This window comes from Stegodyphus dumicola, chromosome 12 (genome assembly GCF_044657685.1).
Source record: "Stegodyphus dumicola isolate Sdum_Otavi_A_Nest chromosome 12, ASM4465768v1".
NCBI lineage: Eukaryota > Metazoa > Arthropoda > Arachnida > Araneae > Eresidae > Stegodyphus > Stegodyphus dumicola.
Window position 1 is genome coordinate 75,299,920 of NC_140779.1, and position 27,463 is coordinate 75,327,382.

At 30.9% G+C, this 27,463-nt stretch overlaps 2 protein-coding genes across 2 annotated transcripts in view; one reads left to right on the top strand and one right to left on the bottom strand.

Moving 5' to 3' along the window:
* The first annotated feature begins 299 nt into the window (after positions 1 to 299).
* e(r) (enhancer of rudimentary) lies at positions 300 to 26,236 on the top strand. Its single transcript, XM_035375481.2, has 4 exons — positions 300 to 347; positions 628 to 712; positions 19,663 to 19,783; positions 25,663 to 26,236. Exons 1-4 carry the CDS (start codon positions 345 to 347, stop codon positions 25,760 to 25,762), a joined length of 309 nt encoding a protein of 102 aa, XP_035231372.1. The 5' UTR covers positions 300 to 344; the 3' UTR covers positions 25,763 to 26,236.
* Positions 25,663 to 27,463, bottom strand: part of LOC118203198 (uncharacterized) — a 75,834-nt gene continuing 74,033 nt past the window's right edge. Inside the window, exon 17 of the mRNA XM_035375468.2 lies at positions 25,663 to 26,397. Coding sequence (XP_035231359.1) covers positions 26,312 to 26,397 — 86 coding nt within the window. The 3' untranslated portion in view covers positions 25,663 to 26,311. The remainder of the gene's footprint in view (positions 26,398 to 27,463) is intronic.

The following is a 27,463-nucleotide window of genomic DNA, read 5'->3' on the forward strand; positions in this document are numbered from 1 at the left end:
GGCTTTGATTTTAGCCGCCAGTTATTCTAACTCCCTTAACCATCCTTCCCCCCCTTTTTTTTTTGGTTTTTGTTTTTATGCAAGGTGCCTAATTCGCCCTTTAGTGAGATAAAAAACACGAGTTGGTTGATCGGCCACCTAGAATGTGACAAATAATTGTCTTTTTTTTAAAAAAAACATAATACCTTTCTAGTGAAAATGGCGCATATTTTTTACAATAAAGTATTCATTCTTTATTATTGTTGTTATTATTTAAATAAAATTTTTACCAAATTAATGTTCCAGTTGTATAAAACTTAGTATTCAAAAATCTGGCAACACTTGTTGAAACCACATCAAAGCGAATGGTTGTGTATTTTGGATTGTAATTTATTGCATTAATTTCCCGTTAAGTGCTGTTATTTTAAAATTCTTTTATTATATTGACTCTCTGTTACAGCATTTATAAGAATCTGAACGAGTTTTGTCATTGATTTAATCTGTATATATTTTAAACATGGTGTGTTAATGTATTTTGTAGATATACTTTTTATGTTGACTTTTTAACATTATTTAATATTGCTCTTTGCACCCTATTTTTTTAAACTTAAAAGTAATTAATGTTTTTTTTTTTTTTTTTTTCCTCAGTCGCATACAATTCTTTTAGTTCAGCCTGGTAAACCAGAAACCAGGACTTATTCAGATTTTGAATCGGTGAATGAGTGCATGGAAGGTAAGTCGGCTGATCTTTACATTATGGTAACTTGGCGATTTTTTGGCGAAAATTTGGCAACCAACTCTCCTACAGCAACCCTCTATTTTTTTTTTCCCCGCCGCCATTTTGTCTTCACGAAGTAAAGACATGTTTCTTGTCTTTTTATCTACTGAACACTTCTTCCAACAATCTACTAGCTGAATTACACTTATGCTAGAAATTTTATCAAACAAAACTGCTTAATCATGACAAATATTCACTGCAAAATTGGGAAAAAGTGCACAATACCATACTCCTTACGCGTTTTTCAAAATAACACATACACATAAACCATGTACACGCCGACTTATTTTTACTTAAAAAAACATCCCAGAATTGCACAAAAATGGCATTGCGCACACTCTTCACTATATCCATGTACACTGCTTTTTTCTCATAAATTACAAAAATTTCACGAAAATACATGACAATTTTCTCAATCTTTAAACCCGGTAAAAAGAACATATATGAAATTACCTGATCGCGAAAAAGTATTTACCCTTTACAAATATGAACATTTCCACATATAAAATAAATAAAATATCCAAAAACTTTTACCTCTAAATCATCTATTACATTATACACGTCACCAACGAATTCATACCGCAAGCATTACAAATACTTAGTATCAAATATTTAAATTATTTCCATGCACGTTTATTTCAACTTAAGCTTATACCAAATTCCTACAAACATAAAATTCACAAAATAACTATCATTTAATTAAAATATCACTAAACCATGTACACGTCGACTTATTTTTACTTAAAAAAAACATCTCAGAATTGCACAGAAATGGCATTGTGCACACTCTTCACTATATCCATGTACACTGCTTTTTTCTCATAAATTAGAAAAATTTCACGAAAATACATGACAATTTTCTCAATCTTTAAACCCGGTAAAAAGAACATATATGAAATTACCTGATCGCGAAAAAGTATTTACCCTTTACAAATATGAACATTTCCACATATAAAATAAATAAAATATCCAAAAACTTTTACCTCTAAATCATCTATTACATTATACACGTCACCAACGAATTCATACCGCAAGCATTACAAATACTTAGTATCAAATATTTAAATTATTTTCATGCACGTTTATTTCAACTAAAACGTATACCAAATTCCTACAAACATAAAATTCACAAAATAACTATCATTTCATTAAAATATAATTAAATTCAAAAACACTACTTAAAATATAAATGAGCACATACATTAAATTAATAAAAATTACCTTACAATCCTAATTACTTTAAACTAAATCATTGCTAATAACAATTTTCCCAATAATACCAAATTCCTTTCCACCTTACATTTAGAACAATGCATAAAAATATCCTCAAATAATTAAAAATACTAACTAACCTAATCTTCAGAATCTTGATTACGTGGCGGACATACTTTTCTAATTCATTCAATAAAATTATTGAAAGATTTTTTCTGCGAATTTTTCCTCCGCTAAATAAAAAGCAAACTTCTCTTTATCACAATGCCTAAATACCCATTTCGAATTCACTTTAGTTAGGGCCATGGGATCCAAAAATTAAACAACACTGTTTCACACAATACAGAATAAAGCTAAATACAAAATTTCCACATTTTTTCCCGATTTGCCCCCTTTTCCGATTAAAGAACCGTAATTCGTCCATTAATATCACATGACATATCCCATGATCTCTCATTTCCCTCACGCAAAATAATGCGTAATCGGAACTGAGTGCTGCTCACATTATTACCAAAGTCCCAGGTAGTAACCTTTATCGCCTCCAAAATGTCGCCAAACTACCAGTTACCATATTGTAAAGATCAACCGGTAAGTCTTTTTGTTTTGATTCTCAATATTATTTTATTAAAGATGGAATAATCTCTATTGCTTTTCTAAAATTTTTGCTTAGATGAATATTCGGTTAAACTAGTGAATGTAATCTGCCATTAGAAATCGCCCTTTTTACTAAAGCAAAAGTTTAAAATTTTATAATCAGCTGCCAGTTTATATGTTAATGTTACTATCGATAATTATCTGATAAAGCTGTTATACGTGTTAACAATTTAATGTAGTTTACTATCTAATGAAAACTAGAATAAAAATATGTCTTTTTTATATAACATTTTGAGTAAAATACATTAATATACCCTATTTTTCCTCTGTATTTTTCCCCTGTTTTCATTAATGTTATCATCCGAAAATTGAGAGAGAAAAATTATGTAAATAATTTAATTTCTGAAGTACGTGGTTATGATAAGAATATAACAAATGAAAGTAGTCATGGTTAAACTACAGGCAACTTTTACTATACTATTTCTATAAAAGAAAAATTCTAATTAGAATGCATTGTAATATTAATATTACAGTATCTAATAAAATATCATCATTTCTACTTCTCTGTAACTTTATTTCTTGCCTGTTATTGTAGTCTCTGCTACTCAAGCCTCAGATCAATTATAAATAATTAGTGAAGGTTAATGTGCAGCAGCGAAATGGTGTAGACTGAATATAAATTTGTACTTGCCTTGCTGTGATTAGGTGGTTTTGTAATAGGCTGGCATAAAATTCAGCAGTTAGAAAATAAAGGTTTGTTTGTTGTGTGTTAGGTTTTAAATTATACTATAATGAGTTATTTTGCAAAGGAAAATGTTGGTTAATTTAAAGATTTATGTAAATGAAAAACTTCTCTAGTGCTTTCAGTTTCTTTGACCATACAAAAATCTTACAGTATGTTATAAAATTTATGAGAGTTGTTAAAAAGAGAATTAATTTCCTAAAGCATTTTTTATGTTTTTCCATTATCCCTTGCAACATAATTTTTTTTTATCAAAATCTTCATATATTAGAGTTAAAACATACAAAAATTTGTTTTCAATACGGAATTATATCATAAAAAAAGGTTGTTGAAAAATTTAAATTGAAGAATAATCATATAAAGGCAAAATTTTGAAAATTAATCTTGGTTAAATTATGATTTATTGTATGAAATACAAAGGTAAAACGTATGTACCAATGAAAGTATGTGAAATACTTATAAAACATTTATTAGAAAGGAAGTTTAGTGTGATGAACTCTGGAACAAGGGTTAAGCAAAGTCCTACCTTGCAATCTTTACCCAAATTCGCATTTCTTTATGAATTTTTTTGCTAGTTTCAGTTTTTTTTTTGGCAACAAACAACATACTCTCTACGAGATTCTTTCTGGATCGGATTGGGGGATGTATGGCTAGCAAAAGGTCAAGCAGTTGGTCTCATGGAATTGAGAGTTGAACTACAGATATCTTTGAGCTTTGAAAAGAGCATGAAAAATAGTGCAAGACATGCTTCTATATTTTACTGAAATAAGGACAGTTTATACTATCTGTTAACCCAGATCTGAATAAACAAACATAGAAAAGCCGTAAAGAAACTGTGAATAAGAAATGAGTTGGTTGCACTATTAAATAGCAGGGCTGTGGAGTCGGTAGGGAAAATGTCCGACTCCTGGAATTTTAAAGACTCCGACTCCCTCATATATATATATATATGTAAATTTGAATTTAACAAATATTCTCTATTCATTATAAAGTTAATATAAATTTTAAATTTAATTAAATTTTTAATTGTAAAAATAAAAGTAAAATTAATTATTGCTGAAAACTAATTTACAATATCATTTAAATTCTAAGGGCATATGTAAATTAAGTGCACGTATCTAAAACTATGAAACAATATATATAATATTCCAAAAAATTAATCTAAAAATTAAAAAAAAAAATTAAAGGAATTCATTTTTAAGCCGAAATTAAATTGCATAAGTGAATAATCGTTGAGCAGGCAGGAGACAGACTTATCAAGGAGAAGTTGCCTCCAAACCTAACTCTTCAATTACTCAATTAGTGTGTCTGTCTCCTGCCTGCCTATTGATATTTTTCCTTATGTGAAAAAGTATATAGAATCATCTGAACTGCCAAAGACTGTTTTAGTTGAAAGACTGAAAAAAGCTGTTAAATGTAAGCTTCTTTTTGGCAAAAATCTCTCTTTTTTTTTTTTTTTTTTTCCTGTTGCGGGAGTTCTACTTCCATTTCTAAAATCATTTCACACAGCTGATCCTATGTGCCCTTTTTTATACACAACTTTCCATAGTATGCTAAATCAGCTTTTTTCAGAATTTGTCAAAAGAGATTTGCTGCGAGAGGCAAAAACTTATAAAAAATAGATATTCTGAATCAAACCATATATTGAGATGTTGCAGAAAATAGATGTAGGTATTTGCTACTGGTCCAAGTTTAGCTAAAATTGGAGTATCTGATATAAAGAAAAGAGAATTTAGAACTCGGTGCAGAACCTTTTTGGCCAAGCTTGCGTCAAAAATAGTTCAGTGTAGTCCATTGAAGTATAATTTAGTCAAATACCTTTTTTACGAGATCCTATGTCTAATGAATTTTTATTTGAGACAAGGATAGAGAGTTTACAGCATATACTGTATGAAAGTGAATGGATTATCCAGTTGCAGAAAAATCAAAAGTGTAGCTTCAAGAATTGTTATTCAAAAGTAAGGGTGCTTGGAAAGACACTTTTTTTTAAACTAAGCTTCACCTTTTTTATGAGGACTTTATTTATAATTCAGATTTTAAACAACTTTGGGGTGCTGTAAAAGTGGTACAGTCAAAAGTCGTTTATTCCAACGACTTCATATAACAGACGGCTCACCCACAGAGAATTCGTCTGCTAGGGTGTCTCCAGCCAAGGTTCTTTAATATACTGAGGTTAGGCCAGGAACGGAAAAAGCGTGCCATTGGTTGCTGGTAGTGACGTCACCCGGGAGACAAGACGCATCGGCCGAAGCGTCTGCTACATGATTTTGGTAATGGAAAAAATTTAAACTAAAGCAAAATGATCATTTTATATGTGGTAGATACACCGGAAATACCGGGTATATACTTTCCGATTAAGTATTTTGTTAAAGAAAATGTTTATTTTATGCACAGAATTCGTACGAATGCTGAAAATAATTGTAAACATTAAATTCTTTTCGTAAAGGAAAGCATTAGAAAATGAAAAATGATATTTAAGTTAATTAAGGGAAATAAATATTGTAAAACAAGGTATTTTTCAATATTTTTTCATAGTATTGTTTGCACTAAATAAATCTTGTTGAACAGAACACATGATGGCATAAATGCTAAGACCATGGTAAAAACATAATCAAAAAGTATTATTCTATTTATTTTCATTGCTCATGCACTTTTTTTTAATACAAATGAACTTTGACATTCCATGAGAAATATATGATCGTGATTCTCAGTTTAAATTACATATCTCAAGCAAAAATATATATAAAAAGATTTGACTTGACAAATTCATATTTAAATACCATAAAATTCTACAAATTTCTTAATATCCGTCATTATACTTTTAAATAGTATACTTATCACATTCTTTTTAAAGTGAAAAGTCACTTCATACTGATTCACTTCAGATTTTAGCAGAAGTGCGTATATTTTCAGTATAATCTAAAAGTACTCTTATAATCTCTTACACTCCCAAGATTTCTATATAACATTTATCCTGACGTGATTATTTGCTATAGTAAATAATCTTTGATATTGGCATCCTATTCTTCCTTCCAAACATTAAAAATGGAACAATTAAAATACATTTTCTTACACATATGTGCACAATAATAATAATAATAATAAACTTGCCCTACATCTTAGTTTCGGCCCACCAGCGGCCGAGCGGTAAAGTCGCTGAACACTGGTAGTTCGGTTCGAATCCCGCGAACGGGCTAACTGCATGGGTGTTTTCGTGGTTTTCCTCATGCGTAATGTGTATACGAGCCTGTTTCCCTGAGAAAGTCCTCCACGAAGGCATCACACCTATTACGCAGATAGCCCTAGTGTGCTTTGCCATAATTAAATACACCCACATCTTAATTTCAATTCAGCCTGTACACAAATTAAATATTTTTAATTACTAATGTATTTTTATCAGGTTGTTTCTTAAAATACTTTTGTTATACTCTAAATATGTGTTCAATATTGAATTATGTTTCTTTCTCTTATAATTAGAAACAAGTTATATGGAATCAAAATTAAAACATATGCAGCAGTTAAATAACACTGAACAGAATATCTTACTTACTCTTTCGCTATTCGTATTCTAGCATTATACACAGATTTGTTTTCCTTCAGGTTCAAGCATGTGTAAGTTATATCAATTAAGTTACATCACACATACCCGTATGAATCAGTTAAATAACACTGAAGGAAATATGTCACTCACTCATTCGTGCATCATAGTGTGGTCGAGAAATTGTTCTTTCCTCACGGTGAGGCATGTATCAGTTTACTTAGTTCGCGAAGCTTAACCCAGACGCTGCTTCAATACATAGAATTACGTTTGGGATGTAAAGAAAGTAACCAAAACATGTGAATGAAGTTGGATACGCGAATTTATTAACTAATCATTCAGGTACTCAGTATTGGTAAACATGATACTGAGTTTAAATATCTCACTACGATATAAGTCTCATACACAAAATGAAGATTATGATAAAAAATGATTTAAAATGAGAAATTTTTCAATTTAAATGTAAAATAGCATTAAAATGAAAAATGTAAAATTACATCACAGTTATGTATGAAAACTACATAAATTAATTAAAAAAATAGTTATTTTATCTGGTTGTAAAGAGTGCTTTCCGCCAAAAAACGTATTAACGTGTATAATTCTGACACAACGCTATAGCACAATTTGCCACTTCCGCCTAGGTATAATAGCAAATTAACAACACAAATCAAATTAAACTGTTGATGCAACGAAAGTAAACAAACGCCAAGAACTAACGCTGTCACCCACATGACGTCATGCGTATGTGGCATAACTTTCTTCCTGCACTGCGCATCGCTCTTGGCTCCCCCCCTGGTCTCCAGCATATATCACGTGACTAATGCTCTTGGGGAGTGATAGCTTAGGCTGTTCATCGCCAGTTTGGCCCGCTTTTGATATGGCAGGTAGTACTTTTTATTTCCGTCTGCTAGTAGTCAGCAGACAACGGCCTCGAATTAGGTTGTTCGATTTTTTACAATTATATTTAGATATAACTTAACCCATTTTTTCCTGAATATTTTATCTATATTTTTAATAATTGCTTTAAATTATTTGCACCATTGTTTAAGATGTTTAGGTTAAATAATTTTAGGAAGAAAATCTAAAATAAATAATAAAAAATTGAGATGGAAACTTAAATTTTGAATAACGTTAAAAAATTAATTGCACTACTGTTATAATATTTGAGAAGGTAAAAAAAATCTCGTTTAATTTTAATGCATTGCATCCTAAAGAGAAAAAGAAAATCACATTGTATTATATGTATTTATGCCATTGATTGCCTCTCTTTTTTTGAGATTATATTACTGGAACAAAATAATGCACTCTTTTCTTGAGATTATATTACTGGAACAAAATAATGCAATTTTAATTACTGATTTTCTACACTCATGTGTATGTCATGGGGGGATCAATACATCTTATTAACTATAAAAATTATTTTATATTGAATATGTATCAAACGGTAACAAACTTCTACTCAGTATTTATTATTAGGATCAAAACGATATTACAGTTAAAAATTCTCTCACTCTTTTTTTTTTTTTTTTAAATACTATTTAAAATATGGTAAGTTTTTCACATCGCATTTTTTCAATTACAATAAATTTCTAACAGCATCGTAGATGAGACAGAATTATAATCCAGATTATTTTTATTTTAATTGATTTTATAGAAAATAATGATAAAGCATTGAGCTTTATAAAAGTAATCTGATTTTTAAAATAATGCTGTTTAACTGTTTATGTTCAATGTTGCATGAATCAAGATCTTTAGCTTTTTTTTTATTTAACAAAGTAAACATATCGCACAATCTTTTCTCAATAATTTAAGGCTAATAATAGCGTTTTTCTTTTTTTATCGCAGGCAGTAATTGTTTATGAAATCAAAACGCGTACGACTTGGCGAAAAAAGGTTAACGCCAATTGGCGCAGCTTTCTATTTCAACGGAATACACGGAAAAAACATATAAAATTCAATTATTTGTAAAGGGTGATTCCAGTAAATAGTGTCACAGTATTTAATGCATTTTGATGCTAATAATACATGCTGAAAATGTCATAAACGGCGGCAATTTTCTTATACAATATGGCTGAAACTTTCCAACCAATAGAACAGAGATAGTAAAATGACAAAAATACTGAAAATAAAATAATAAATCATGCAGTTTTAACTTACCTATGAAAGGTTACAAGTCCTCCTTTCACGAAACTTTCTTTACATCCGTAGGCGCTGCAGCGAATAACCATTTTTACTTAAATTTTATGTGACCAAGCAGAGCAGCAGTCTTTCGTCCCATAGAAAGCAATGTAAAGTATTTCCGCACTTTCGGAATTCGCGCAGCAGTCACGTGACACTAATGTTGGAACCGGTTGAAGGTTGCAATACGCTCTCTACCAGTTTATTATCTCGTTGGTTTATTCGGACACCTATAATCCGGAATGATCTATAATCCGGACCTCAAAGCTAAAAACTTTCTTCGCATGTGCCGCGTTGACACATGCGCATAGGCGTTTACGCGTGCACGTAAGACCTTAACGACTGCGCATATGGACAAGTCCGGATTAACGACTTTTGACTGTACTAATTTCATCACATGACAATACCACAGTAGAAAGTGGTTTCTCAGTTATTAATGATAGACTGATAGTAAACCTTCAGAAAAATTCTTTAACAGCAATGCCAACTGTTTATGATGCCATAAAAGTATGTGGAGATAGAACTTCTGATATGTTATGATATGCCAGATCTGGTGCATATCATCAAGTACTCGAACACAAAAAAACTATGTGATAGTGAAGATTAAATATATATATATATCGGACAAAAGGAAAGCATATACACAGATTAGAACTTTGGAGTCAAAAAATCAAAAATTGAGCAGAGATGTTTCTTCAGTAGACTTGCAAGCTGCAGAATCAAAACCACAAATCTACTTTTGTGATAATTTTATATTTGCCTATTTTGTAGTAGTTATTTAAATATTTTGCCTTTTTCTGTTCTAATAAAAAATTATATTTAATTTGTATTAGATATAATATTAAAAGCTTTTCATCAAAAGTCTGCTAACTTCTTAAAAAAAAAAACTTTTTTTACCTTTTTATTAAATACTTTTTCAGAATTTAGCAACTGTTGTAGTATTAAGAGGTGATTATTCAGCAATTATATACAGTACAAAGTCTTTAATCCGGAATGATCTATAATCCGGACCCCAAATCTACAAGCTTTCTGCGCATGCGTAAATGCATTATGTGTTTACGCATGTGCATAATACCTTTATGCATGCCTGCTTAATGTATAACAAACAGTATAAGCTAGGCTAAAATTATCTAATTATCTATTTCAGTTAATGTTGCAGTTTGCGTTGTTCCTTAATCTTCTAATTGGATCCGGCTTATTATTTTTTGCAGACTTTAAGAGCAATTTTATAAAAAAGTAAGCTTGAACTTTCGATCTACAAAGCGAAAGCATGTTTCGATGTCCATCAAACAAAAAACAGGAATTGCTGCAAAAAAATGGATAAAGGCATGAAGAAAGTGACAGAGAGGTTAGTGAAAACGAAAAAATTTCGATTGACAAATTATTCGATATTCTCGGCACAGCAATTACAGGACTTGAACAGCAGAACCTTGTAACTGAACAGGAAATTATGTCTGTTTATAGAATTAAAGAGAAAGTATTAGCACATAAAACGAAGCAATTTAAACAACTTACATTGAAAGAAATGTTTAATAAAGTAAACAAATAAATATTAAGCTTTTTTTTTTTTTTTTTTTTAATTTTGAAACCCTTTAGATCATAATTGCTCTTTATTTCATAAATTACGGTTTCATATTTTTAATTTTATAATTTCTGCATGCCATCTTACCAGATTTAAATTGATGATCTATAATCCGGAAAAACCCCTAATACGGAATCACCGAAGTCCCGGATTAAAGACTTTGTACTGTGTTATTTCATATAATAGGATAGCTATAGCTGTTTTCCCATTGCCATTTTGTAAACAATAACTTCCATTCCAGAATTTATTTGTGATATTTTTTAAAACAGTAAAGCTCATTCATGACATAATTTTATCACAATTAATGGTAGAAAAAATTTTTTAAAAGTTAATACATAGCGTTGAAAAATTGATGAATTTCATTTCTTATTTTTTTTATTACATACATGGAATGAATGGTATTTACTTTCTTTTGTAAATATATGCTTTCATACATCTAAAATTAATAAATTACTTCTAACTAATTATATTTGTGCTAACATTTTATTATAAATGTATTTAAGTGCCAGTGATTGCAAATACAGCATGTTTCAAAAAGAATATATGTATTTCGAATGCATATATTTATTAAACTGTATGACATACGCATATGAAACTTTAAACACATATGTACGAACCTCTTAAGTTCAGATTACAGATGTTCAGTATGTCCTGCATCAGCGACATGAACAATATCACATCAATACGCAAATTCCTCCCATACTTGGGCAAGCATGTCCGTCGTCACTGATGTTATGACAGTACGGATCCGGTTCTTCTCCTCTTCCAGGTTCGGTTCTATGGGAGTGGTATTACATAAACATTGTGTTTCATAAATCCCACAGGAAGAAGTCACAGGGTGTCAAACTCGAGAACACAAAATGATTTCCGCTTCGGAGTAGCCATTTTAAACATGTGATAGTTATCACACAAAACAGAAGACAACTGACATCTAGCAGCTATTAATATAAACTAGACTATGTATTCGTTTCATTGATAGCCGAGCCGAGGCGCAGGGATTGATAGTTTGGACAAAATAACACTTTGTATTATGTATATTCTTTTTGAAACACGGTGTATTTTGGATGCACTAATAATCACTTTTGGTATATATACTCTTTTCATCTAATTAAAAAGGGGATTTATTTGGACTTAACCAATTTTATAATACAGTTGATTGCTGAAGAGAATGTTGGTTTAAGTATGTAAATGTTGTATAGGAAGTTTTCTTAGTTTGGCAGAAACTTAATTTGAAAGTTACTGAGGAGAACAATTCCCATTATATTTATAATAGTAATGCTTTAGAGATTCAAAAGTAAGGTTTTTTTTTAAATCAGTCATATCTAATTATCAAATTTTTCTGTTTTCATGTGGTACCATAATTTACCCTCAGCAGAGCTAACATGCACTACATGTCTAAACTGGAATTTTGAAAACATGTTTGGAAAATTCAGAGAATTTTATTCTCCTGCTTGAGTGGGAATCTTGTCATGTGGTGCCGTGTACCGAAAGCATTTTGGTGTCTGCATTAGGAACATTAATCAGAATGCACTCTTCTACTTTATGGCAGAAGTCTCGCAGTAATCATTGTTTAGTTAAGATCTTTACTGCATTGTTTTTCCTACATAGAGAAGATTTGCCAATTATGATAGTTGAGGGTTTTTTTAGAATGTGTTTGAGCAAATTTCTCTCATAAAGATATTTCAAGTGTTTTATTGTTTAACTGTAGATAAAAGTATGTGATCTCTCTCTCTCTCTTTTTTTTTAATTCATGAAACCAGTTTCCATCATGACTAGTGCATGGTAGAATTTTGTGTTACTTTCTGATTATCCACACTTCAATGAAAAGCTATGAAAAAATACTTAGGATGCAAAGTACCAAAAAGTATTCTGATTATCCATACCTTCAGTGAAAAGCTATGGAAAAATACTGATAATGCAATGTACCAAAAAGTATTTATGTATCAGCCTGTGGTGTCATGAAAAAGTATTTATGTGTGCAACTCATATATGTGCATAGCTTTCCATTTTTACCAATGCAGCTGCAGAATATGATTTCTCCTATTAGAATTTCTGTATTTTAGCGTAGCGTTGGATTACATGGTGCAGTTTTTATCATCTTTGGTGAAACATGTACTTAGCTTTCTGCATGCATAGACTGTAATGTAATTCACTTAAAAGCATAATGCTCTCCCCCTTTTTTTTTTCATTTAATATTCTGGTGCCAAATTTTTGCAGTTCTTTGATATTTCCTTAGTGAAAACAGGTCACTGTATATACTCTGGGGGGGGGGAGGAAAGTTCTAGCACTTCTCAGACATGCATATTTTGATCCAAAATCAGACTTTTTCTGAAGTAACCAACATAATACTACAGTACAAAGTCTGTAATCCAGACATCCATTATCGTGAATGGTCTATAATCTGGACCTCAAAGCCACAAACTTACGCATGCGCGTAAAGCGTTTACCCATGCGCATTTCCGATAGAAAGTGACAGAGAAGTTATTGAAAACAAAAAAATTTCGATTGACAAGTTAGTCGGTATTCTCGACACAGCAGTTACAGGACTTGAACAGTAGAGCTTTGTAACTGAACAAGAAATCATGTCTGTTTATAGAATTAAAGAGAAAGTATTAGCACAAGAAATGAAGCAACTTAATTAAACAACTTACATTGAAAGAAATGTTTAATAAAGTAGACAAATATTTTTTTTGGTAAATTTTGATACCCTTTAAGATCATAATTGCTCTTTATTTCATAAATTACGGTTTCATATTTTTAATTGTATAATTTCTGCATGCCATCTTTACCAGATTTAAATTGATGATCTATAATCCGGTAAAACCGCTAATCTGAAATCACTAAAGTCCAGACGAGTCCGGATTACTATATTTTTTTTCCATATTTTGATTCTACGACTCGTATTATGCGAAAGCTCTGTAGAAATTGCACAAGTAGTTTTTAAAAAAGCTCTCATAATTTTAGCTCCTCATTGTTAACTGAATTTGTTAAATATTTATTAATATCTTTTTTTATTTAGTAAACGTGCGCGAGTCCTTCTTTCACAGTTTGAAATTTAGGTTCAATCCAAATAAAATTCGCAGATATTTTCGAATTTATTTTTAAAATTTGTATCTTAGTAATTTTTATAAATTTTTTGAAAGGTTTTTTTTCAATTACAACAGAACAGAAAATACTGTACCTTTTTTGAGAAATAATTTTTTTTAGCATTGTTTTCTTTTGCACTTTGATCTGTTTTCGTTAAAAAAAATCTGAGGCTTGCATACACTCAGCATTTCAACACTGGTACTGTTTACCAGCGGAAGGAGACACGTGCTGCATGCATATGTGGGTTCCCCATAAATACTTTTTGCAGTATCATAGTGTGCCACATAAGTATTTTGGGAGCATACTGCTTTCCCTCATAATGTTTTTTTTTTTTTTTTTTTTTTTTTTTTGTGACTTTTTGATAGGGATGCAAGTAATAATTAAAGCATTTCTTACGGCCAAATTCGCAGGCTAAAAAGAGCTATGTGAAAAGATTTTGCGTAGTGCAGAGTGCTGAAACAGGGTTCATAAGTTATTTAAAAGTCTTTAGGTTTTTTGGAAACAATTTTTGCAAAATCCGCAAAAGATCCTTATTTTTACTTATCTGACATTTCGGTGCAATTTTTATGACTGATATTTTGAGTGTGATTTAACATTTTAGAGGAGTAATTTTTGGCAATGCATTGACAGATATGTATTAGATGGGTTAACATTTGAATTCTTTACTACTACTTAATATAGATGGTGGATACTTGAGTTTTAGGCACAAAGTGCTGCCTCAATTGAAACAAAAATGTTTCTAAATTATTTCTCTTTTGTGAGTGAAGAGTTCATAAAATATTATGCTAAAAAAACTTTTCCCTTTTTTTGGATTATGAGTTCTTTTATTGTGTGGCACTAAATTTGGCAACTTAATCAATGTTTTGGCGATTTCAAGATCAGTTTTTATACATTTTTTTCTAAGATTTGCGAATTTTTTTACCTGATTTTTTACATAGTAATATTGATGAATATCAGAAAAGTAATGATAATATATTAAAATTATATTTAAGGCCGTTAAAATAAAACATTTTTATTTTCTCCTGCCTTATTTTAAAGTGATATAACTGTTCGTTTTTGTGACTTAGGAAAATGGTGACTAAATGGTGTAAGTATAAAGCACAGTTTCCCAGCATCACTTTTGAGATTAAGGAAAAAAGTTTCTGTAGTTATTTTAAAATTAACTTCATTTGTCTTCTTTTATATTTTCTTCATAATAAGAGCTTTACCCCATATAATCGTGTCAGAATATTTAAACGTGTCTCTGTTTTGAGAATTGACTTTGCACTTTTCTTTTCTGATCTCCCCCTTCACCAGATCATTTACCTTTTTGCTCTTACAGAGTTGGTAGGTTTAGATTAAAATTAGATTAGATTTAAAGTCAAGACCTACAATTCCGGGAAAATTTAATAAAATGAAAAATGTCTTCATGGTATTAACATGTAATGGATGTGTTTCATGGAAAATTTTTGAAAGAACAGTGAAAAAAATTCTTGGAATCTTCTACTTTTGATCTCAGAAGTGTTTCTCTTAATATGCTTGCCTTTCCTTTATTTTCTTATCTTTATGCTAGACATGCATACTGAAGCAAACAAAGAAGTTGAAAACCAACAACTTATTAAAAAATTCACCCATGCTGGCTCTGGCACGGGCCCTAACTTTATATCGTTTCATATTTAATATCAATACTCATATTATTAAAGAAGTAAAATTAACATTTTCTTGTATACATTCTAAGTACAAGCAGTTCTTTAGAATAACAGATGCTTTAATAAAATTTGGAAATTCTAAAATGAAGAGGAAATAGGCTGAAGCTTCAGAGAGGCATTAACTAATTAGGAGATAAAGCAGAGATTAGTGGGAACGTTAACTTATTTATTGAAACAACTTAGAAAAGATGCTTTAAAAAGAAGGAGGTTCATGCAAGTTAGCTAAAATATATGGAAAATTTGTAAATTAAAAAGACAAATATTTAGTTTGTTGCTACAAAACATAAATGTTTTCTAGCTTTTAATGTATAAATATAAAAATATTGTTTTAGAAAAGTATCATTAATTATAACTGCTGTAAAATGTTCTTAGTGCTTTTTAATGAATATTTTTAGAAAGAAAAAAAAATGCAATTGTAACCATGTAAATCTATTATGATTTGACAATATACTGCATAATTTATTAGGGGTGTTCAAATTAAAGGTACAAAAGGACATTATGGATATATCAAATTATTATGGATATCTGAAAAACCTTGTTGCTTAAGACACAGTGCTATGACTAAGGGTAATTTATTATACATTAACTACATTTAATGATATTTCCAAACAAAAAACTTATAATGAAATATATTTTAACCCTTTTGAAATAGGTGGGTTATATGTATTGGCTGTCAACTGTATCACAGAGCCAGGTATGCCATTAATGAAATGTCCTTTAAATGGTAAGTTGGGTATGACAGCGGTAAGTTGGTGTATGACCTTGGAGCCATTCATTTTTAATTTTGGACTACTACCTTAGGAATGTTAAAAAACAGATGATATTTGCCGATAGTACTTTTTTCAAATGATTCTTTTGCTGTACCAGACTGCCTCTTTGCTACCTATTTCAGCAGAGATCATGATTTCTAACAAAAAAAAAAATAAATAAAAAGTGCTAACGGTGCCAAATCAAATCAGGAAACAACTGTGGTTTTGTTACAACTAAAAAATTTACCTCTCACTGTATTTGAAGAATTGTCTCCTGAAACTACAACTGAAATGCTGCCTTCTCAAAGCTGAACTATACCACATATGAATTTTTAGACAGAATGTTTAGTTTGTATCTTTTTTTTTTTTTTTTTTGCCACTAGATGTATCCTTATGTCTGTTATAGTAGAATTTACCAAAAATGAAAATTATTGACCTTCATTCCATTGCAGTATTTTTGTATGGGGGGATCAAGGCAGAATTTTATATTTTTTATGGGGGGTGTCAGGTTGAGTAATGTAAATAAACAGAGCTGACTGTTAACTGTGCCGGCTGAATAAATACATAGGGATGTTCTCTGCTTCTGAACATTTAAATTTTTATTTTTGGTGATATGGGGGTATATGCACTATTGTTTTAGGGGTTTTATTCATTCCTTTTGAAATTTGGCTAGCATTTGAGGGAAGTATTTTGTGTATCATGTAGCAAAACATTTTTTATACTTCAAATGGCAAGGAAAATATAAAGTTTTGAAGTTTATTCTGACTACCTGAGTGTTCCTCTTATAATGTGCCAAAAATTGGAAAAATTTGATCACAAATTTAATTTATGCAAATTTGTTTTTGAAAGTTAGGCTTAGCAGTGCAAAATGCCTGTCCCAACACTACTGTGCTTTCTGTCAGCATGCCATCCCAAGAAAATGGTTCAGTGACCGAGGCATCCTCCGCCAAAGGCTTAAATAATATTAATATATTTTAATATTTAGTATAAAGCTTTTAATTTTATTAATCAAATTTTCAGTTTTTAGTATGAAGCTTTGACTTTTTAATAGTTCCTAGATTTTGTTGGGCATTCCTTCTGTAAAGACTTCGTAATGCTGCTACAGATTTTTATCATGATCCCATATTTTCTAGACTCTTTTAATTAGTTTATCCAAATCTAATATTCCTTCTTCAGGAACTCTTTTTTTTTTTTTTTTTTTTTTGAAAATATTCCCTATTCCTTCAATAATGTTCACATCAAGACTATTACCAGGTAAAGTTAACACTTGAAACTCTTTAGAAGTAAAATAATTTTTCAGGATTCTGATTATATTATGAAGGAAGAAGGAGGTTCATGAGTTTTTTTTAATTATTTTTTTGGGGGGGGAGGGGGTTAAAAATTTCACCTGCTGAAATTTTTAAAACACTGAACTATGGAAAGAAATATTTTCCCTAGATCTCTTTGCATTTTGTGAATTTACTTTCCCTTTAATTATTTTGATGTATTCAGTACTGCAGCTTTTTTTATTTTTAAATGTGCAACTTCAGGTCATTGTAGATGTAGGGTACTTCACCTTAGTTAAAATGCAACCATTGTGTGTCCTGTCCTCCTATGAACATGCCAAACTTTGCCTTTAAGTATTTGGATTGAAATCAGAAAAAAATTATCTTGTCAAAAATACTAACAGAAATATTTCTCAATTAGAAAGCAGTAGAGTAAGAGGCTTTAAAAGTTGAGTAGGAATTGAAAGGTGAGTAGTTTAAAGTATTTGGATTTATAATTAAATATCCTGCTCCAGTTCTGAGAGGGCTATGTGGCATGAGTTGGGCCAAAGAATATAATTTTTTTTTGTGACGGAAAGTATCAGCTGTAGTTTTCTGTGTGGTCTTCAAGCTTTCAACTAGCTTTTAATCTAGCTTTCAGAAGGCAACTTCTTACAGTACTGGTGCTGGCTGACATCAGCACCAGTATTATAAGATTCCTGATTTTACTGCATCCGTTTTAATTGTATGGATGATAATATATGATTTTTTACTCATGTTTCCTGCCTTTTTATTTGGAGTATATATTTTTACACCTCATCTGTGTAAATTTTTTGCCGCCTTTATTTTTTATAGCACTTATGCACGGAATTTATTTGAAAGCAAGTAATTAAGATCATATTGCTATTTTTGTTTGTTAAATTAGATGTAATAAAACTTTCTTCAAAAATTTATTTGCTGAAACAAAATGCAGATGTGAAACTTTGGTAAATTATGCAGACCAAGATAAAGGGGGTAAGCAGTCAGCGATGCTAACCACTATACCGATTGGGTGGCATACTATATGCAAGCTATAAGTGTAATTATAATACATGCATAGACTAGACACATTTTATAGTAACATTGTGTTGCAAAAGATGACAGAAAAAAAGAGAATAGCATATTTGACTTCAAGAGGGAAAAAATAATTTGTGAAATGTTTAAAGTTACTGTTGTGAAATTTAACTGCCTGAAATAATGGGTGTCTGATTTGAAAAGGGCTCCAGACATAGTGTAAAAAAGGTAAATGGAACGGAAATGAAATTTGAAGCTGTGTATGTAAGAAATGAAAATAAATTATAAGAGATGGCTGATGATCTTCCCAAACATCTAAACACAGTTCAACAAGCCATTGCAAATTCATGAGTGTTGCTGCCAGAATATCAGGTGTTACTGCCTGTATCTTAGCAGATATTCTGCCATGGTTCATCAAGAACATGTGATTTGTTCCTCTATACCTTAACCTTTAAGATTGCTGTACAGGAAAATGTCAGGTGGCTTCAAATCTAGTGATGGAGGCCAATCCTTTTGAAATGACGTTTTCAAAGAAAAATAATTCTGCCTCAACCATTCCCACTTGAGGAGTATATTCCCACTTGTATAACATGCTATCTTGTTGGTAGCAGCCGAGTGTTTGTTCCTATCATCTAACTCATTCACAAGTTCTCAAAACAGTTCCATGTGAACTTCAGTTGTCACAGTATCCTCATAAACATATTGGAACTTCACATAGCTAGACAGGTGGAACTAGTTCTCACACTTAATCATATGTACTCCATAATAATGGAGTCAAGAATACTTGACTTCTCAGAAATAAATTGCTAAAATCAAGAGCAAATGCAGAATTTCCAGATTATTTTTCTGCCTTGAGACATAAAAAATTCATATAATTTTAGATTATGAAATCTGTTTAGATGTTTGTGGGTTGTTGTATATGTAAAATATTTAATGCCAAAACATGATATAACTTGTATATGCAAAAACAAGTACAAATAAATATTTTATATTTGTGGATAAATTAACTTTACAAACTTACTAATTGAAATCAACTTTATGATTAATAATGTTGATATCTTTTTGTGACATTTTGTTTTGTTTTAATATTTATATGGATACTTTATATGTATATTTATGTTCATATGAAATGCAGATGTCAAAAAATCAATTCAAAGAAATTTTAACATTAATTTCTTTTATAGTGATGTATACTTTCTAATATTCAGTTTGAGTTACATAAATATTTTCCCATCTAGGTGTTTGCCATCTATTTGAAGACCATCTCAAAAGACAGAATCCGAATACAGCTTCAATCACTTATGATATAAGTCAGCTGTTTGACTTCATTGATAATCTGGATGATCTCAGCTGTTTGGTGTAAGCAGAATCTTAGCTTTTTGTGTACAATTTGAACTTTGTGAGATAATTTATTGATAAACAGCAATCATATACAGTCAAAAGTCATTAATCTGGACGTCCATAATCAGCAGTGATCTGTAATCTGGACCTCAAAGCTACGAACTTTCTGCGCATGGGTAGACGCATAATACCTTTATGCATGCACGTTTAATGTATAATGGATGATATAAGCTAAGCTAAAACTATCTAATTAATCTATTTCAGTTAATAATGCAGATTGCGTTGTTCCTTAATCTTTTAATTGGATCCGGCTTATTATTTTTTGCAGACTGTTAGAGTAATTTTATAAAAGTAAGCTTGAACTTTCGATTATGTAAAAAGATTTTCCGATTCTGGAGCTGCCAAAGGATCTACAAAGCGAAAGCATGTTTCGATGTCCATAAAAAAAAAAAAAAAAAAAAAAAAAAAAAAAAGTGGAATTGCTGCAAAAAATGGATAAAGGCATATCCTTTGTTTACCTCAATCTTCTCATTTTACCTAACCATTCCAATGTCGCAGCGCGCAATGAACTGGAAGTTGATCTGTCAGCGCTATCCTTATCTTCAGGGCAGATGTTTTTATTTTATTCAGCTTATAATTCCTTACTAAATGTAGTATTTCATTGCGATGTACTCCGTCTTTGATGTGATTTAAATCAAATTCCTCGTCATTATAAATATCACGAATAATTTTGACTATGCGTAATGTATGCTTTACGCATGCCCGCGTTAAAAGAAATGTTTAATAAAGTAAACAAACAAATATTAAGCTTTTTTTTTGTAAATTTTGATACCTTTAGATCATAATTGCTCTTTATTTCATAAATTACATTTTCATATTTTTAATTTTATAATTTCTGCATGCCATCTTACCAGATTTAAACTAATGATCTATAATCCGGAAAAACCGATAATCCGGAATCGTGGAAGTCCAGGCGAGTCCGGATTAAAGACTTTTGACTGTGTAGAATAAATAACTGTAAAGCATGCTCTAGCTCTCTAGATACCTTGGCATTGAGATATACAAAATTTTAATATTTAACCTATCAGAGAATTTATTAGGTGTTTTGCTGTGGCTGATCCAGTTGTTAGATATTGATTGCTGCCTTAAAATAGGGCCACCCTCAGCCAAGTGGTAAAGTGGCTGAACACTGGTAGTTCAATCGGGAATTGAACAGGCTGGCTGCATGGCCGTTTTCATGGTTTTCCCCATGTGTAATGTGTATACGAGCCAGTTTCTCTTCGAAAGTACACCATAAAGACATCTCTCCTCCTAGGAAGATAGCCCTCGAGTGCTTTGCCATACTCAAATAAACCAAACCAAATCATGCTGCTTGTAAATAGCCCAGCGTAATTGAAATCTGCTGGATTGGTGATGAGTCATTGTTCAAACAAATCTCTACTTTTGCAGATGGTGTGAAATGGGGTTTAAAGCTATTGTTAATTGCACATAGGTAATATTTGTGCATCACAATGTGAGCAACACTATTATAGCATTGAAAGCCTGTAGCACAGTGAACCAATCTTGTCGTGTAGTTCTCTATCATCATATGGTGCCTTCCTAGCTAATACAACCATTGTTGTCAGCAGGGTCGTACAGCAGCGTCTGTATGTCTGAAGTAGTGGGTGTCTGTATGTCTTGTTTTGAAGTTATATAAATTAAAATTCCTATGAAAACAGTAGTCAAACAGTAGTTCATCTCTTTATTCATTTGCCTTTTTTATTGTGAGCCTGTTTCCATGCTTTCCTGATGTTACGTAACACTGTAAACCGAATGCCAAAAAAAAAGATCACTACTGGTAGAATATGCTGTTTATGTTTCATGCTTTTGCAGAAGTGTTTTTCTGCATTTTAATCTTTTTATTTTTTAAGTTTTATCATGCCATTAATATTTCTTAGTTTGGTATTTCTTTGATATAGCCAACCCAACCATATTTGGCGATTTTAAATTTGTTTCAATGATGCTGTTGAAGTGCATATGAAAAAATAAACAACACTATAATAATAACATTAATACTCACATTTGTTTTCCTAAGATTATTTTAAAGAATCCTTATTATCATTATATTGCATGTAATTGTTCCAGTCAACTTGCACTTTCTATCAAACTTCCAACTTTGAATATATATTAAGCTGTTTGTTACATTTATTTCATGGATCACTCCTTGCTCAAGAATGCATAAATCTAATATCAGTGACGAATGATATTCTAGAACCATTGTACCAGTTTCCAACATGGAGGGAGGCCCTTCTTTTAACAATGCAACTTGAAATGGGTTTGTCATGGAATTTTTAACATTGCCCCTTAAAATGGTTTCGTTGTTAACATAGTTCGTGTTGGAGCCATTTTCACGTACTTGTTTGTCAGGTAAAAGTCCTCTTTCTTAAAAAAATGATATGGCTCTACCTCATTACTTGGTAAATTTAATATTTATTATATTCACACAAAAGAGCAGTGACTAAATTTTTGAATAAACAGTGTAAATTTGAAAACGTCATCAAAAATGCATAATAGCTCTTGCTGTGTGCCTGGAACACACAGTGAGAGCGAAAGCGCAACATTGTTGTTAATATATGGTTACGTAGCGACGTATAAGAACACAGCCAGATTTTTGGCAAGATAATTTGGTTGATTGCCGATTCAGTCTTGCGGAAGGCTATAACAAAGTTTTACCGTATGCGCTCGTGTAATGTCCGCACCTCAACTTTACAGATAAAAATTATGTAAAAAAAAGTAACCCACACAATGTCCACACCCCAAAAACTAAAGAATTTCTCACTTATTTTTTTAACATCGCCTTTCCCCCCCTATAGTCAGTAAACATATTTAATGCATTTGTTTTGTCTTTGGTTGGCACCAGGATGGAAAGCAGAGACTTTCCTTGCATTTTAGTGCAGCTCTTCAGTCATAACATCGACCCCAGCAATCCACTCAGCAGACGTGATGATAAACGAAGGCAATCCAAGCAGGTTTTCACCATACTGGCTTCCAGGAAATACTGTTTTGTAATGAAATTACTTTCCCCTTCTTTCTCCTCAGAGCATTTGCATATTTCAAGCTTTCTCTTTTCATTCATAGTATCATTTAGAATTCATGGTAGTTAGCAAGTAGCGTGGTTGAAAAGCGAAAATACAGCGGCTTTTAAACTGAAAGTCTTACAGTTAGCACAGGAAAATGGAAAAAGCAGCAGCAAGAGTATATAAGGAGGACAAAAAGTGTTTGTGTGATTGGAGCTAATATCGTGATGAACTGGCATCAAAGAACAAAACCAAGATGTGCGTTTCGTGGTTCGGAATGCAATTTTCTGAATTAAAAAAAAGTAGTTATGAATGTTCATGATTACGTGTGTTCAAGGGTAGGCAGTAACACGGGAAATGTGCCAAATAAGAGCGCTTGCTATAGCACAAGTAGAAGACATTCCTACATCACAATTCAAGGTGATTGAGAGGTGGTTGCAGTAAATGATGAAATGAAATTGATTTTCATGCAGTGCGTCAGAAAAGATTTAAAAAAAATGTGTGCAAGATATTAAAAGATCCAATGTTTATTTAATTTGTGTAAAAGTAAATATTAAAATTGCAAGTGTTGGTTAATTTGTGCTCCTGTGCGAACTGATACGCGCCTAGTGTTGATACCGTAAGCAGGATAATTTATATTAATATATGTTTGTAAATTTTAGGTAGCTATTAGACAACATTAAGTTTGATACTTTTACTGCTTATGCTATTTTCTTCCACTTAGAACTTAACTTGGCTGTTTGAAATGAAATTTACACCCAAAATTACTCACGAGAAAAAGTGTGACATTTGCACAACCCGTGTAATGTCAACACGTGCATTTTAGTGATATAATTTTAGGGGAAAAAGTGCAGACGTTACGTGAGCGTATATAGTATTGAGTACATTTTAAGAGGATTTATTATCCATCTATTGTCCATATTGCCAAAAACTGTTTGCTTCTGTTGTGCATTAATTAAGCTTAAATTCAGTGCAGTATTACCAGTAGCAATTTTTTAAATGTAAGATAATCTTACTCAGAACAAAAGGTACTTACGTGCTAATGCAAATTGCCTTAGTAGACATTGCCGAATTTTCAGAATATGCCAAATTCTGGTAACTATGTACATAACCATTCTTCTGACAATCATGGTTAGTCATGCCATTTTCATATTCGCTCTTTTCATAGTATTCGAGTTCAAATTGTTTTTATAAACAAATCGTGATATTTTTGCCTTCAACTTAGTTTTAAAATATGAGCTTGTGGAATTTTTCAGCAGTGCAGTAAAATTTCTACAATTTTGCAGAAAATTTTCTTTAAAAAAAAAGGAAATATGAAATAAAACAGTGAAGAAAAATGAACAAAGAAACAATGGGGAAAAATGAACATTTCTTCGATAGTCGCTTTTGCTTAGGATTACATGAAGCTTTGTGATTCTCTGTTGTTTTTGGAAGTAAAAACAGGAGAAGAATAGGACAAAAAAATTTACAGAAAGATTTGAAGAAGATTGTTTGGGTTTTATTTTTTGGCTTATCATTTAATCCTTATTTAATAATTCAAATTTATATTTTAAATTGATAAAGTATGTTCTCTTTTTTTGTATGTTGATGATGTTTACCGACTTAAGATAAATATCGATAGTTTCGGAATCTTTGTTAAAAAAATCTGATGTACATCACGGGACTTCCTTATACAGAATATTAAATTATACTCATTTTTTCCTGCATTTCATTTAAACTTTTTGCGTCAAATTTCGTTAGAGATATATTTCTAATTCAATTAATTCAATTTTCACTTCGCCAGAAGGAACAAATATGCAAAACCTCAAAATATTTTTGTTAAAAATAGAAAAATATTGAAAAATACACTCACTTCCAAAAGTTAAGCACGAAGATGTAAAATGCAAAAAAATCAACAAATACTGCTTTGATTGACACAAAATTTGGCAGGAACACAAATTTCAGTCTTCCGAGGCTACTCGTTTTTGAGTTGTGCGAGACACGTACATACGTACATCATGAAAAAAAAGTCTGTTCTGAATCCATTTTAAATCCTTTTTGCAACCTTGTGATGTATGGGTGACGCCAACCAACGAGATGTATAGAGGGTGCTGGCTCTTAATCTGAAGGCGCCAAAAGTTTTAGTTTCCAAGAGGGTTCCCGACAGAGAGGTCATAGAGAAGGCTCGTGGGAGCCATTAATGAAACCGAAATTAACTTTTATTACTTTGTATATATTTCAGTTATTAGTATTGTGGTTAGTATTAGTTTTGTGTTTGTGCAACAAATGTTGGAGTTATTTCGCTATGAGGCGGTAGATGAAGAGGGGGATGATATCACAAACCTGTTTCAGGAAAATTTCTTTTATTTTGTCCTTACATACAGATGTCACGCAAAAACATCATTAAATTGCATTTGATAGTGGTCAGAATGGATATTTTCATTAAAATACGACACCTGAAGATTTTCGTGATTACAATACTTCTTTACTTTGTACAAAGAAGTAAAAAGCCACGAAAACTACCTATTTACGCTCAATAAGTAGCTTTTATCTATCTATGAAATAGAACACTGGTTTTTTTTTAAATACTTTGCAATGCATGATTCTCGTATGCATAATGAACAAGCTGTATAACATCATGTGGAAACTGATCATTTATACAGTTCTTTAAACAATATTTGCATGTCAATCTTTGCTACTGTAGCTGAGTTTTTTAAATATGCATATATATTTTATTCTTAACAGAGTATTTTAAAATTTTGCTTCCAAAGTTGATTCCGTTACTACTAAAGAATTTTTTATATTTAGATTTTAAAATCTGTTTGAATTCTACATTAACTGAATTTTTTATTATTTCCAAAGCTTCCAGAAGTCTACTATGACATATGCTCCATACAACAAGGATTGGATAAAGGAGAAAATTTACATTCTTCTGAGGCGGCAAGCGACAAAGAATCAGTGACATGTTTTAACATATATTCTGTAATTTTCATTGTACTAAAAAATTACGTGTCATAATCTCATAGTATATCATTCAGTGATGTTTATTGCATTACTGTATAGAATTTTTTCCTCCGAAAAATATTTTATGAAGTAAAGCCTTTGTATTTTCCCTTTTTATGTGAATGTGTAATTTTTGTTTTTGTAATAGCATTATAATCAACATTTGTATATTGTGATAATGAAAAAAAAAAAAAAATGTAATGTAATGTAAAATGATGTACTTATTTTGAAATTTTCAAAATTGTTTCCTTTTATTAAAATAACTTTTGCATGCCCTAGAGCTTAGTTTCTCATTTAGTTATCCAAAGAATACAAGATGACTTATTTTGAATTCTGGTACTTCTGCATATTTTGATATGTATTGCTAAATATATTTTCTTTGTAGTTTACTTTCATTGTAAAATAAAAAATTATAAGGCTTTTATTTCATTAATATATTTCTTTTCTTTATTTTATGTTACATGATGATTGAAGATCCTGTTGTTCTTTTCTATCCTTTTTTCACAATTTAATGATCTTCCTCACAAGCATCTGCAGATGTCAATTTAATGCATTTTCGTTTTATCTCTACTCCAGGTGTTGATGTCTGAATAACTGGGAGAAAAAATATATAACACAAATTAATGCTAATAAAGTAGGCAAGAAATATTAAGCTTGAAGTATCTTTAACACTTTAGATGAAATGTTTTTGCAAATACATGCTGATTGTTGAGAAATATATGAAATAATTTATATTTACAAAAAATATCATATTTAATTTCTACCACAATCTGATCTGAAATCTTTTCTGGTTGTTTTTTAATATTCCACTACTGATAGGCCATTATATACAATTTTGGTAAACTTTCACTAGAACAAGAAAAAAAAATTGTCCAGTTTTTTTTAAATGCACAGCTTAAAATTAAAAAAATATGTGTTAACATCATTTATCAAATTCATTAACTTTATATTGGAAAATATTAGCTTGATTTTATTTTAAGCATGATATTTAGGTTATTTATTTATTTACTTTTTTCTCCCTTGTAGGAGAACTCTGTTTAATTAACACAATATTCAATTAAATTTCATATTAACTAGGATACAGTGCTCAAATTCTATATATTGCCAGAATTTAGTATTCTTGCATATGAACATGTAATAATCCTTTTCTTCTTTGTAAGTAAGTAATAGACATGAAGTATAAACTGTATGCTCTTATACAGTTCCTGATAAAAAAATCATGCATTCAACTTGGCATTGACTGAAAGCTAAAAGATGTTAATGAAGATGATTCCAATTGATAAAAGTTATATGCTCGTGCAAATGAAGAATTGAAGACCCTATGCATTAACTGCAACTAAGAGCAGAAATCATGAATGGATGATAAAGTTATTTAAAAAAAATATATATGTGGCCTGTCATAACAGTGTAGTACAAAAAATACTGGAAGACTTAAGTTATTGCAAAATGGTGCACTGTGCATCATGTGGTCCGACCAGCTGCTGAGTTATGTAAGTTGCTGAACACTGGTAATTCAATTTAGGTTTAGTTTCAGGCTGACTGCATGGCATTTTCTTGGTTTCACCTCATATAAAAAGGAATGGTTTGATCATTTATGCTGATCTATTATAGACATTTGAAGCCAATATAGATGTGACTTTTTCCAGTCACAAAGGAAGAA